The sequence below is a fragment of the Lutjanus erythropterus genome, chromosome 5 (assembly GCF_056507025.1).
Source record: "Lutjanus erythropterus isolate fLutEry1 chromosome 5, fLutEry1.hap2, whole genome shotgun sequence".
NCBI lineage: Eukaryota > Metazoa > Chordata > Actinopteri > Lutjaniformes > Lutjanidae > Lutjanus > Lutjanus erythropterus.
The window spans coordinates 477,501-492,500 of NC_139321.1; the positions used below are offsets into that span (position 1 = coordinate 477,501).

General features: G+C 40.0%; 1 protein-coding gene across 1 annotated transcript in view; it reads left to right on the top strand.

Moving 5' to 3' along the window:
- Positions 1 to 6,873: 6,873 nt before the first annotated feature.
- Positions 6,874 to 15,000, top strand: part of shtn3 (shootin 3) — a 37,619-nt gene continuing 29,492 nt past the window's right edge. The window contains exon 1 of the mRNA XM_084718317.1: positions 6,874 to 7,178. Within this exon, the coding sequence (XP_084574443.1) occupies positions 7,107 to 7,178 (72 nt within the window). The 5' untranslated portion in view covers positions 6,874 to 7,106. The remainder of the gene's footprint in view (positions 7,179 to 15,000) is intronic.

Here is a 15,000-nt window from a genome sequence, read left to right on the forward strand (position 1 = left end):
TATCAAATATCTTGTTGTAATCACAACTCAAAGACTCAAAGAGGAGGTGCTGCAGACTCCTGCAGTTTTTATATTTCTTCCTCTATTTTTTATTTTCTAAACTGATGTTTTTATATTTAAATATTACAGTCATGTTGTAAAATACGGCACAGTTTTTATTTTTACAGACTTCTTATTTTGTTATATTATTGTCATATAACATGTGTCGTTTGTTGTTATATATTTTTATTTGCTTATAAAATATAAAATCTCTGTGTTTGTATATTTTCTGATCTGAAACAGGAGCATCTGTGATCAATTTCCCCTCAGGGATCAATAAAAAATTCTCATTCTGAGTCTTATTTTGGTCAACAAAGTTACAAGATGTTATGCTGAAATAATTATGTACAGAGTGATTGTAGGATTCATATCAGTACAATCAATCAATAGGTTATTAGTCTGATTGATCGTATTGATTGGAGTAGGCTTGTTTAACAACACTGTGATTATAGCACAGTTATTTAAATGTTTGTCCAATGTTTGAAATAATTTAAATCTCTGAGAAAACTCAAAGATAAAACTAATTTCACTGATTGATTTGACTGTTTATCTTATTTATTGATTTGTTAATTCTTATTTCTGCTGATCAGCCTGTTTCCTATTCTTGTGAACTGATTATTGATTCATTTTGAAATTGAATTATTTATTTTAGATTCAGAGCTATTTATATTTCACATCTGACTCAAACCTACAGATCTGCCTGACCAATCAGTGCCGCTGCTGATGTCACATGTCTGTTGTTATCATCTAATGTGACTGTAGTTCAGCCAGTGATGGTAAAAGCTGACGACACAGTGTTTCAATATCATTATCACCTTATTGGCTGTTACTGTTTTTTTATAATACTGCAGCTGTTGAACAAAATATTTCTAGGTTTAATGTGACTCAGCAGTTCTGAGATGTGGAATTATAATAAGATATACAAACACGAGAAAGTTTCCGTTTGTGTTCATGAAAAGATTTATTGTTTAACTGCTAGGCCTTTTATTTTGTTAGGTGTGTCTGGCCGTACTTCCGGTGTCAATGATCGGAATTGACGCAGCAGTTGAACGGAGGGGTTACTGTCGGTCACTGAGCAGCAGGGCCTCCTGTTTCACAATAAAAGACGAGCCAGATGTTGTTTCACAATAAAAGACTTTCCAAAGGGGTCCGTGAGAACAAGAAGAGAGGAACAGTGCAGGGAAATAACAAAACTACAAATACTGATGATACTGATACTCATACCACTACTGCTACTATCCACCCTGAATGTGATTGGCTCTTTCTTCTCCCCTCTGTGCTCCAGATGTTTGTTTAGTTCAGACTTTGAGTCTTGAAGCAGCAGCAGCTCACGGTGTCCACAGCTGATGGATGTTACTTTGAGCTGGATGTCTGCTTTAATGTCTGTTCTGATGGTCCCGTTCACACCTGGTATTAACATGCGTCACCAGTGGACAGTCCTCAGTCCAGGTGTGAACACACCCACTGAGATCCAGTCGCTCAGACTCCAGTCTGAGGCGGTCTGGGCCCCATGTGACCTGAACTCACGTTGTCTGCAGAAGAAACTCATTCACAAACCAGCAGCATCAAATCTGTGGATCAATGAGCAGACGACAAAACAAAAGACAACATGTCTGATGTCCTCCGGCTGCTCTGCCTCAACTATCAGGACTGTTAGCTGCACAGCTAACTGAGCTAACCTGGCTAGTTAGCAGTTACTGTGGTAACAAGTAAAGATATCTTTCCAGCAAGAAACTATAAACCAGAGAGAAGTGAGGCAGAGCAGCCGGAGGACATCAGACAGAAAATCATGAAATATGATTCATTTTCAACCAAATCAGGAAATAAGTCATAAGTTGTAATAATAATAATAATAATAAAGTTGAGTTTTTCATACAGTAGTTGTATATTAGCACACAGAGCGAGACGTGATGATGTGATCACAGTGGTCACTGTGGGGTGAACTGATGAACACTTCTGATTGGATCAGATGTCATGCATGTTAATGACAGGTGTGAACAGGCTCTTTTCTGCTTCTCTGTGTTTTTTTTACTGTGAAGTCTTTTGTTCTGTCTGCTGCTGAGAAGAGCCATCATCTAGAAATACACATATTATTATTATTATTATTATTATTATTATTACATTACTATGACAACAATAACAAATATAAATACAAACACATGATCATATAAACAGATTAAAATCAGACTAACATCATGAGAAACACTGATGATTAAAGTGGACACAGTGTCTGTGTTGTCTTGTACTGACCTCTAGTGGACAAACACTAAACTGTCCTCAGATCTGATTCACGGTCGATCAATAAACCGACTCCAGAACTGATCAATAAATCATCAGATTATATGTTTGTGTTGACTGTGCTGTTCATTTACAGACAACACAGATACATCAGCCTCCACTGAAGGTCACATCAGTTTATATTCTGTTGTTACTTTAACCAGTTTACTGTCTCTTTATTCAAACCTGGGAAGTAACTGAGTACAGTTACTGTACTTGAGTAGAGTTTTCAGGTATTTGTACTTTACTTGAGTTTTTATTTTTCTGACATCTGAACACAAATATCTGAACTTTCTCCTCCTCACATTTTATAAACAGGCTCTTTAGTTTTAATGATTCTGAGGTGAATTATTGATTATTGTTATTTGCATCACTGTGCGCCGCCTTCCAACATCAAGACTGATTTCAACCTAAATGGACAAAACAATAAGACATAGAAAAGACGATTCACTATAAATAATGTAAAAGTCATAACAAGAGAAAAACGACGTAAGAAAAAGGAAAAAGACGTATCAATATCAGCTACGTAACAGAATTAAACAGGTTGAGAAAACTGCCAGATTTTACAATTTTAGATCAGAAAATCAGACACAGATGACTGAGAGGTGAAGACAATGACAGAATGTCTTATCTTACCACATCATATTGCACCATACCATATCATACCATATCATACCATCCCATACCATACTATATCATACCATACCATACCATATCATATCATATCATATCATACCATATCATACCATACCATTCCATATCATACCATATCATATCATACCATACCATATCATATCATACCATATCATATCATACCATATCATATCATACCATATCATACCATACCATTCCATATCATACTATAACATACCATACCATATCATACCATACCATTCCATATCATACTATAACATACCATACCATATCATACCATACCATACCATATCATACCATATCATACCATACCATACCATATCATAACATATCATACCATATCATATCATACCATACCATATCATACCATACCATTCCATATCATACTATAACATACCATACCATATCATACCATACCATATCATATCATACCATATCATACCATATCATACCATATCATATCATACCATATCATACCATACCATTCCATATCATATCATATCATACCATATCATATCATACCATATCATATCATATCATACCATATCATACCATATCATACCATCCCATACCATATCATATCATATCATACCATACCATACCATACCATATCATACCATATCATACCATACCATATCATATCATATCATACCATACCATACCATACCATATCATATGATACTGTACAGTAGGATAATGTACAGTATCATACCGTATCGTACCTTACCGTACCATATCATACTGTATTATAACGTATCTTACTGTATCGTACTGTACCATATCATACCGTACCGTACTGTACCCTAACGTATTGTACTGTATCATACCGTATCATATCATACCGTACTGTACTGTATTGTATGTACCGTATCGTACCATATCGTACCGTATCGTACCATACACAGATAGCAGCATACGTCTCGCCGACGTCGGCCTCAGATCGTGCGTCGGCATTCTCCTCCTGACGTCTGTAAATGCATCTGAGAAGCATCGGCCCACAGCAGGGACATGGTTTGCCAGAGGGCGGGATTATATGCGCCATTTCAAAGTCGGCAATAGGTCGGCTGTGGATCGGTACATTGCACGTTATCCAGTTGGTGCCACTGTCAACGGAACTGAGAGCAGGCTTTGGAGACGAGAGGCTCCTTCATGTCAGTCAGGACTGGTCTTCAGGTAAACTCACTTAAAGTAAATATATATTTTTTTAAAAATAGCTGTTTTATAAATATGACATTCAGGGTTAGCAAGATAAATCGGGATTTAGCAACATAAGTTGTTAAGCCCTGACCAGGTATGTTAGCACAGGTGAAGAGCCCAGATGCCGACTCCTAACAGGCTAGCTAGCTAGCTTAGCAAACGTTAGTTGCTTATAAGTCACAGACCCGACCAGCAAATGTATCAACTGACTTAATTTAGCATTTGCTAGTTAGCCATAAATCTTTCCAGCACGTGAACAGTCTCCATCTCGACAACCAATCAGTGTTGAATTTGGGAAAGGATCAGGTAACGTTAGTTAGCGTTAGCTGTTAGCTAGTAGCTGGTGAGCTGTGGTGTTTTTACAGAGGAGCTAACTTTAGCGGTTTAGCTAACGAAGCTCTGCTCTGCTCCATTAGTAAACATGACTCTGGAACATTTCCTCATAGTTCAGTTCTGGTTCTGGACGGTTGTTGGTGTGTTTGGACTGTAAGTGAAGTTAATATCCACTTCATGTAGGTGTGTCTGAGTTTAGTGCAGCGTCTCTGGAAAACACAACAGACTCCAGTTGTTTCTGTCATGTCCCTCCAGCCCCCCCCCCTCCCTCCTCCTGTAGAGCTGGCCGGAGTTCAGCAGCTATCCGCGGTGAAGCAGAGGCTGTCAGACCGCCCGGTAAATAATACACGAGAACTTTTTGTGGTTCAAATTTTCAAGTCATGCTTTCTGCTGGTGCTTCATACAGTGTTTCCTGTGACACTGTATTAAACACGGGTTATCTGGAGGTGTTGTTGTGGTGCTTTTTAACACGTTTAATAGCTAAAGAGCATAGAGGCTAATACTATTAGCTACAGGTCTCTTATCAACTACGGTGGCTCTGTAAGGTCAGATTTTGACCAGATGCCGACGTCTCGGCGACATCTTGCCAATGCGCAAACACTCTCCATGTGACGTCTCAGCGATGCAACTTAATTCATCGTGCTGATGTCAGGAAGACGTATGCGTGCTGTCTGGGTACCGTATCATACCGTACTGTACTGTATTGTATCGTATTGTATTGTATCGTATCGTGTCGTACCATATTGCACGTTTTATTTGACATCAGTATTTATGAAACTGACTACAGCTCCGTCCACTGGTCTGTTTTAAACTTAAATGTCACTGAAATGTCACGGTGGACAGAAACCTGATATTCACCTTTTTATTCCACTTTGTATATTTTTGGTAAATTCCATATATAACATATGGTCAGAAACTAAATCAAACTTTACTAATACAGCTATGCGAAAATGACCTTCATCTTCTTTTCACTCTATTTTATTTCTATTGAATGTGATGAGAACAGCTTCCTGCACATCATTTCCTTTCATTAATCTTCTACAGTTATATGTATAAATGTTACTAGATTATCATTATTATTATGATCTTGGATCACGTTTTAAATGCTGGATAAAAATGTTCTGATAAATTCACTCCAGTGGTCCGACATGCAAGGAGGCCTTCAGTTAAAGAAAAACATATTCTGCTCATTTATTCAGATTAAAAACAATAGACTCATGAAGGAAGTGGGTGAAAATCATCTGCACCTACATGTTAGAGCCTGTAGATGTCACTAGTGCAGCTATTTACCATCTCTCTCTCTCTCTTCCTCTCTCTTCCTCTCTCTCTCTCTCTCTCTCTTCCTATCTCTCCCTCTCTCTATCTCTTCCTATCTCTCTCTCTCTTCCTCTCTCTCTCTCTCTCTCTCTCTCTCTCTCTCTCTTCCTCTCTCTCTCTCTCTCTTCCTATCTCTCCCTCTCTCTTCCTCTCTCTATCTCTTCCTATCTCTCTCTCTCTCTTCCTCTCTCTTCCTCTCTCTCTCTCTCTCTCTCTCTCTCTCTCCCTCTCTCTCTCTCTTCCTATCTCTCTCTCTCTCTCTCTCTCTCCCTCTCTCTCTTTCTCTCTCGTGGCGTCTGAATGTAAAAAAAGGGAGGGGCTCATGGATTTTGGAAAATGTGTCAAACTAATACATTTTGTGTGAAAGTGATAAAAAATGTTTCACAGTTTGGTCCATAGAGATTTCTGTTCCACAGACTGTGACGTCAGTTTGGACCGAAGCTGGTTAGCAATAAAATAACAGTAAATACAATCTTTAAATAAGAAAGAGAGAAAACAGGAAGAAGTCCCAACCATGTGCATTATACATGTAGAAAAATCAGACGTGTAAAAATATGTATAGTAAAAAATGAGTCTATAATAAGTGTGTGAACATACAAGAATATTATGAATAAAACAAGATAAAATAATTTATTGGTTGAAATGTAAAGTTTTGCACCGCTGAATTATTATTACACAACATCACAACACTGCTGGCTCCTGTCCGGAGTTCAGGAGGTTTTTACTTCACACAATAAAACTTGAACGCAACGCGGACTGAATTTCCGCATGTCGGATTCTTCCATCAGTACCTGAACGCACCTTGACTCCCCTCGTGGACGCTTAAAGGGTCAAAAAGGACCCCAGTGTGATCATTATAGTATGAAGGCTCAGCCGGAGACTTTTATAAAGAAAAATCAAATAAAAAATGAATGTGAATGAGCTGATAACGTGTCATCTGACTGCAGAGATGGTTCAGTCCGACTGCCCGCAGCACGGAGACATGAGGAGGAAGAGGAGGGAGGAGGAAGAGGAGGGAGGAGGAAGAGGAGGGAGGAGGGGTTCAGCGGAGCCAGATGATGCTGTCAGTGAAAGGAGGAGGAGGGTCCTGTCCGCCGGCAGCAGCAGCAGCAGCACACAGAGCTCCTCTCCAGCACCATCATCATCATCATCATCATCATCATCAACCCATGTGCTCTGGAGAAAAGAGAAGAATGGAGCCGTGCTGCTGAACGCACCTCTTTATTTCACCGTCAGTAACCGAGTGTGCAGAGAAGAAGACGGATCAGTTTTCACTCTTTTTTCCTGAAATGCTTCCCTGCTCATCATCCGCGCAGATGGAGGGATGCGAGGAGGAGAGGGACGCGCACATGCAAACAGAGGTAAGGCGATAAAAAAGCATCAAACTGCTCAACTGTTTGACTCTATTCTCATTTATTCTGCACGTTAACTGCTCTGAACGCCTGTGCGAAGATGTGTTCACGTGTCTCCGGCTCAGATGGGACATTTTTCAGGCTCATTTCAGCCGGTTTGTTTCGCCGGCCGGCTTCTCCTGGAGGTTATTGTAGACATGAAAGAGCCGGACCCCTCCCTAAATCTGTCGCTCCTCTCGCCAACGGGGAGAAGAAAAGACCCTTTACATTTATTCTGCAGGTAGATTTGGACGGTTTCATGTGAAAGTTTTATGTTTTATAAATGATTTTTTTTCTTTTTTTTGTTGGGGGGGGGGGGTCTGATTCTTCTGATCCAACAGAAAAAGGCTGGTCTCAGGTCTGATCTCATATTCAGCAGAACTGGTTCAAACGTGTTCATTTCATTTTCTTTACAAACCAAAAACCTTCCTCAGTCTCTCAGCTGCCTCTGACCTGCTGCCTGATTAAAGATTTGACCCTAAACGCCCCAAAATACGAAGTCAGTACAACGAGAATTCAACCCACAACCCCCTCTGATGATGATGATGACGACGATGATGATGATGCCTTGCTTTATGGCATTTGTGCAGCAGACTGCTGTCATTGGTGGAACTCACAGGGAGCTACAATGATTGGTCAAATCTGCATAAAAGTTGTGGTGGTTTGACAAAATTGCAAGGTCATGCAGAGTTAAGAGGGATTCTTTGAATTTGCATTATTTGTTGCAATCGCAACATCACAACTTCCTGGATGGATAAACTTGCAATTTTGTTCAGTCACTGCAACTTTTTCACAAATTTGACCAATCATCATCGACACGAACGTCACACATCAGTCCCACCAGGAACAGGCGATGTTACAATCACATCAGTTAATGCAAATTCAGTCAGTCCCTGTCAATTCTGCTTGACTGTGCAATTTTGTCACCACAGCTTTTTTGCAAATTTGACCAACCATCGTAGCTTCCTGTGAGTTCCACCAATGACAGCAGTCCCCTGCACATATGTCAAAGAGCATCATCAGCAGAGGGAGATGGTCAAATTTGCAAAACAGTAGTGGTGATTTGACAAAATTGCAAGATCATGCAGAGTTGGCTCCACGCACACACTCTGCTATAGGGGCACAAGCACCCTGCTTTGTTTGGATTTCTTTAAACCAATCACAGACTTCTTGGGCGGAGCTAAACTCAGGATGCAGCGACGGTGCTGCTGCAAAATAGTGCCGAGGGGGAACTTTGGTTTTTGGTGGAATATTTGCACGTCAGGAGTTGAGTTCTGGTATTAAAATGACTACATCACTGCAGAAGAAAAGCTAACAGCTGTTAGCATGTTTACGTTCATATCATTATCATCTCAGGCGCTAATTCGCCGTTTTTAGCATGTAGGTTGCAGCTTGGAGGTTGTTCTTGTTTCCTGGGGACTTTGAAAACGTAGATATGAGACGCTGCAGTACCGCAGCCAGTAGCAGGACTTAAACCCGCAGTGTGCATCCAGTGAGACAGACTACATTCATGATATGATCACATCACATGACTGATGTGTGACGTTCGTGTCGATGATGATTGGTCAAATTTGTGAAAAAGTTGCAGTGACTGAACAAAATTGCAAGGTCATGCATCCAGGAAGTTGAAATGTTGCGATTGCAACAGTTTGTGCAAATTCAACCAATCCCTGTGAATTTTGCACGACCCTGCAGATTTGTCAGATCACCACAGTTTTTTTTTCGTAGAAAAGGTTGCTGTAGGAAACTGGACCTGGTACCTGATCCAGTTGCATACAGCAACCTTTTCTATGAATATCATGGCCCGGATGACCGAGAATCTTCACAGACTCAACTTTTTCACAAATTTGGCCAATCATCATAGCTTCCTGTGAGTTCCACCAATGACAGCGGTGCCCTGCACAAACGTCATAAAGCAAAGGTCAGATTCACCAGTATCTGGATCGACGGTATCGTGACGTTCCTGTTCTGTTCCTCCTTTTGTTGGGGACCTCCTACAGCCCACTCAGGGACCCCTGTTGGTAATCAGAACCCAGTTACCGTAGTTACCCACAGCCTCACACACCATGGTGCTGCCACTACGGTTTTCTGACACAGTTTACAAAGTTAGCCAGTCAGTGTCTTTCTGTCTTTATACCCAACAGTTAAAAACAATCACAATACATGAAAGCAGAATTGTCCCCTTTTTAAGATGAGATGAACTTTATTGATCCCACAGCAGCTCAGCAGTACAGATAGAAAGTGACAATAAGTACTTATAAATATTAAGATAAAAAGAAGAAAGATATGTATGTACATATCAGTTTAAAAACATAAAATCTAAGAAATATAAAATGTAAAGTATTAAGTACAGGACTGTACACACAAGACTCTTTACAATATATACACCTTCCACTGTAAACTTTGTTGACTTGAAGAGGCAGATTGCACAAAGGTTATGATAGATTGCACTAAATATTAATGTTAGCAGCAAGAGATTTAACAAAGTGAACATACAATATTGCAGCAGACCTAACAGTGAACATGAAGACACGCTGGTGTTGAAGAGTCTGACAGCTGATGGGATGAAGGACCTGCAGTAAATCTTCCTCTCACTGCAGCAGTCTGCTGCTGAACGAGCTGCTCGGAGCTCTGACAGTCTCATGCAGGAGGTGAGAGGTGTTGCCCATCATAGATGTCAGTTTTGTTAACATCCTCCTCTCACCCACCTCCTCGATGGTCTCCAGGGGACAGTCCAGGACAGAGCTGGCCCTCCTGACCAGCTTGTTCAGTCTTTTCCTGTCCCTCTCTGTGCTTCCACAGTCCCAGCAGACCACTGCAGACAGGATGGCAGATGCCACCACAGTGTCATAGAAAGTTCTCAGCAGTGTCCTGCACACACCAGAGGACCTCAGTCTCCTCAGCAGGTGAAGACGACTCTGGCCTTTCTTGTACAGGACGTTGGTGTTAGTGGACCAGTCCAGTTTATTGTTGAGGTGAACACCCAGGTCTTTGTACTCTCCCACAGTCTCAATGTCCAAACCCTGGATGGTCACTGGGGTAGTCTGGGGCGCGTTCCTGCAAAAATCCACCACTAACTCCTCTGTCTTGCTGGTGTTGATGTGGAGGCGGTTGACCCCACAAAGTCAGTGATGACACTCCTGTACTCCAGTTCATTCCCTTCTGACACACATCCTACAATGGCAGTGTCATTATTTCACAGATAATAATATTTGTGATTGTGTGATAAATTGATTGCTGGACTGAAGTTTGATCACTTTATGCAGATGTGTCATTTGTGATGTGTGATTTTACAGTTTGTGTTTCTGCAGCAGACGTGTGTCTGTGCAGTCAGATCATAGAACTGAGAGGATATTTATATGTTTTAATTTAAGAGACAAAGTGCAGTCCTTCCTCCCTGTGCTCACTGAGCAGCACAGGGACTCGAACCGTTCACGCCGGCAGCAGCGGCGGCGGCAGCAGCGGCGGGGCCTTGCGGCGTGCCGGTGAACCCGCTGCCCTCGCTGCTCCTCAGGGAAATGTGAGCTGACAGTGTGTGAGACTGCAGGTAGTGCTGGGAGAAAGTGGGCCAAGTGCTTCCTGCTGCTGGAGGAGACAGAGAGCTGGATGCTGAGCGTCCTCTGTGTCCTTTTGTTATCTGTTGGTTAAACCTGTAATATCTATGTCCCCATCAGGTCGTCGTCTTTAAATGTCATCATAAACATCTGCTGTTACTTTGAGTTGTAATCAGATCATCATGTTTGGAACTATTAGGATCAATTTTCAGACATTTTATGAACCAAACAACAATTTTTTTAATGTAATGATTATTTCCAGATTGATCACAAGTTGAAAAATACGTTCCACCTATTAACAAGATAGTGACAGGATCAATGAATTGATTAATTGGATTAGATGACATAAGCAAAACGTTCTGTGCCTTTTGTGGTTGTCTTGTCATGTTTAACATCACTACAGAGACGTGATGGAGGAGTTACGACAAACCATCCATGACTTTGATATTATTCATATAAATTTAAGGAACCTTCAGGAGTTGAAGCATCATAAAGAACATTATCTTTATTTTCTGTCTTTACACAGATTGTTTAAGATAAACAGATATCCAGTATGTTTCTGACTGTTTGTCTTGACTGACTGTTGTTTGAACCCAAAGGGACTTTTTTTTCTTTCTTAGTTTACCGTCCGCTCAGGACGTCACTGGACGAGTTCCAATTACCTTTTGAAATGAAGCGTGTGCAGAGACGAGCGGCGCTGCAGCTGAACGTCTCTGTCCAATAAAGAAAAAACAGGCAATAACTGCAGCTCTGATCAATAATGAGATGATGTCATTCCTTTGTTAACCTGAGATCAGACTGCAGAGGAAAAGAAAATCCTCACTGGATTAAAAATAAGTAAAATAAAAACACATTTTATGCTTTAATGCATTTAAAAATATTATATGAACATATGATACAGGACTCTGATGTTGATTCAAACCCTGACAACCAATTACAACAAATACATGGTTTATTTTAATATTTAAATATTTTGGTTTATGTTTTGGTCTTTACTTTTAATGATTTAACTTCACTTTTAATGATTTAACTTCACTTTTAATGATTTAACTTCAACCTTCTGAGAAATCTTTTACGTCTCTATTTAAAAACTGCTGCAAAGACATTTTGTACAACTGACCGCTGGGAGGAGGTCACTGCTAATGTATTTAAGCACTGGCCCCAGAATTTGGTGGCCAAGGTACATTTTTGGTGGCCCAAATGTGAAGTTGTGTAAAAACAACATAAAAACGACAATTTAACACAACTTAAGGTCTCCGTCCAGTCAGGTTTGAAACAATATAAAATGCTCTGCGAGTCATAAATGATGTATGATATGATTTTTGTTTACAGTATAACTCCAAATATCTTGTTGACTGTCTTTCATGAAGCTCTGCAGCTTCCTTCATTTAGTATTCAAGGATTCACAAATATGTCAATAGGCCCCGCCCCCTCCACACAGCTGGTGACTGAAGGTCCAACCTTGGTTGTGTTTGACGCTTTCAGCCAGATGTCATGGAGGCGCTCAGCTGTGATTGGACGGTAATTCCATCACAAAGAAGTCACATAGTAATAACTAAACAATCTCCATGACAACCAAGCAAAGTGAGGCGGGTCAGGAGGAAGTGTGGTCGATAACTCTGGAAGAAACGCGTCATCACTTCCTGTTTTATTTTGGTGAGCTCTTCCCTTGTGTGTCTTTGTTGTCTTAACTTCCTGACATCTGATTTTTTTTTTTTCACCTGTCCCTGAACGCCTCACAGCCTCCTGTCTGTCCCCTCTTGTTGGATTTCTCTGGACTTTATATTTGTGGCTCCACTTTAGATTTTCTACCTTTTGGATTTTTCTGTGTAAGGATCCTTTTTGTTTGACTTTTGTGTTTAACACATTTTGAACATTTTCACTTCTCTGATTCTGCTCCGTGGTTTTGGCTCTGGCTGCTGTTTCTGAGGTCAAGACTGAACCTCCTGCAGGTTCTGCAGGTTCTGCAGGTTCTGAGGTCTACTGCAGGTTCTCTTCTTTCGCTCTTATGTTTCTATCAAAGAACCGGGTGTTTTCTAACCCAGTAAATCGGTCAGCTGACTGTTAATGAGCAGACACACACCAGAAACACAACCACAGCTGGTGAACACAAACTGACTCTTTTCATTTAAGACTCAGAACTAAAGTTAAACTCATCAGTGTTCAGCTGTGATGGAAATGAAATCAGTGATAAGAAACTTTCACTTTCTGTCACTTTATAGATTAACAATCATTAAACGTCCAGTCAGCTCCATGTTGACCTGCTGCAACATCAAACTGATCAACACATTCATGCATCAATAACTATATATCTACACATAAATGAGTAACACACAACAATCTAAGTATAATTCAAGTACTTTTACTTTTGATACTTTAGTACTTTAGGTGGAGCGTTCTTCAAACCAAATCAAGATAAATAATAATCCATCTGGAGGAAGCTGTCATGAAGGCAGCACATTAATTTCAATGGACAGGATAATATTTATATCAATATGTTTTTACAATTTAACTCAAAAGAAATATCTGATAAATACTGACTTATCTCAAAGTATTGATTTAGCATCTCTAAATAAGTTTTCAGTCTTTCCAAATAATAATAATGTAGTATCTTAAAATAATGATTTAGTATCTCACTATAATTAATTATTACTTCCTGTAAGTTGTTATAATGTGAATATTTCCCAAAATAATGACTCACTATCTCAAAACAGTTATTTAGTATTTAAAATATTGAATAAGTGTCTCAAAATAGTGACTTATATTAATAAGTCATTATTTTTGATGAAATGTTTTCTTTACTAACTCAATATTTTGAACAGTAAATCATAATTTTGAGAAAAATTCACACTGCAGTGACTTTCAGGATCTTTCTTTCTTCAGTTGCCTCCCTGAGTTTGTCTGTGAGAAAATAAACTGGACTGTTGTTTCCAAAAATCTTCACACCTGAAATATAGATATTATTTTCAGGTGTTGTAGGTGAGAGGAACACCTGAGATGTGGGCGTGGTTTACTGTCTTTTCCATCCAGAAGGGGTCAAACTGAAAGCTCAGGTTCGTCCTCGAGCGTCGGTGACAGTTTTCCTCTTGTCCACCTCGCTGACGTCTGCAGCTGCTGCTGAGTCTCGTCCCTCTGACGTCCAGACGGACTCGTCCACAGCTGCTCAGCCTAAATATAACCCAGCAAGGGACACTTTACATCACATCCTGTGGACGTGAAAATGAGACGTTACGGCCTTTTGTGTGTTTTGTAGGGCAGCCGTCAGGTCAGCAGGAGCAGAGAGAGTCAGTGTGTCATCAGAGGCGACGGGCTGTCGCTGTGAAAATGAACAGGACAGCAGCTTCAGAAACAAAACAAGACATCTGAGGACGTCATCTTGGACTCTGATCAACGTTTTCTGTCAGTTTATGGACCAACAGACAGATTCATTGATAATGACAGAACGTCCTGTGACGTCCTGTGATACGAAAACTGCAGCAGAAAGTTTCTTACTGTATGATGATGTTCAGATTAGTGTCAGTGGTGTTTTCTGTCTTCACTGTTCTGGTTGCAGAAGAAAGTCGACTTTTAAACTCATGTTTATTCATATGGGTGGTTTGTTATAACAATAGAAAAATAGATCATCCTGTTTACAATATATTGAATCCTAACTCCTGTATCATGATACGTATCATGTTGCCAACACGCAGCCCTGTTTGTCATCATTACTGACATTTATCAACGTTCACAGCATTTTAAGATTTTATTATTTTATGTTTGTTTAATTTGAGCTCCAATCAGATTTCGCTTCTTTGTGAAATAAACCTCAGGTGACCTTCAATTACAAATAAAGCAGACTTTGGTAGATTTTTTTAATCCTGAACCTTTTTAGTTCCTCAGAACACTGAGGTTGTTTTCTCACTGGATTTTTAATGAATTATACAAAAAAAAAAAAGAAAAACATTGCAACTTCTTTTTCTGTAATCTCCACTTGCTCCCACAGTACAAAATCAGACATTTTAGGAAACAACAATCCAAAAAAATATGAGAAAGATGGTGAAGCGCTGCAGCTGGACTCACCTGTCAGACGTCACCTTTAATAAATCTGAATCATGTGAGGAAACTTCATCAGATCAAATATCAAACAAACTGAACACCTGTCCCAAGTTTACAGCTACTTCATGAAGCAAACAGGTGAAACAGCATCATGTCAGTCATCTTTAATCTCGTTCTGTGAACAAAATATTTCTCCTCAACAT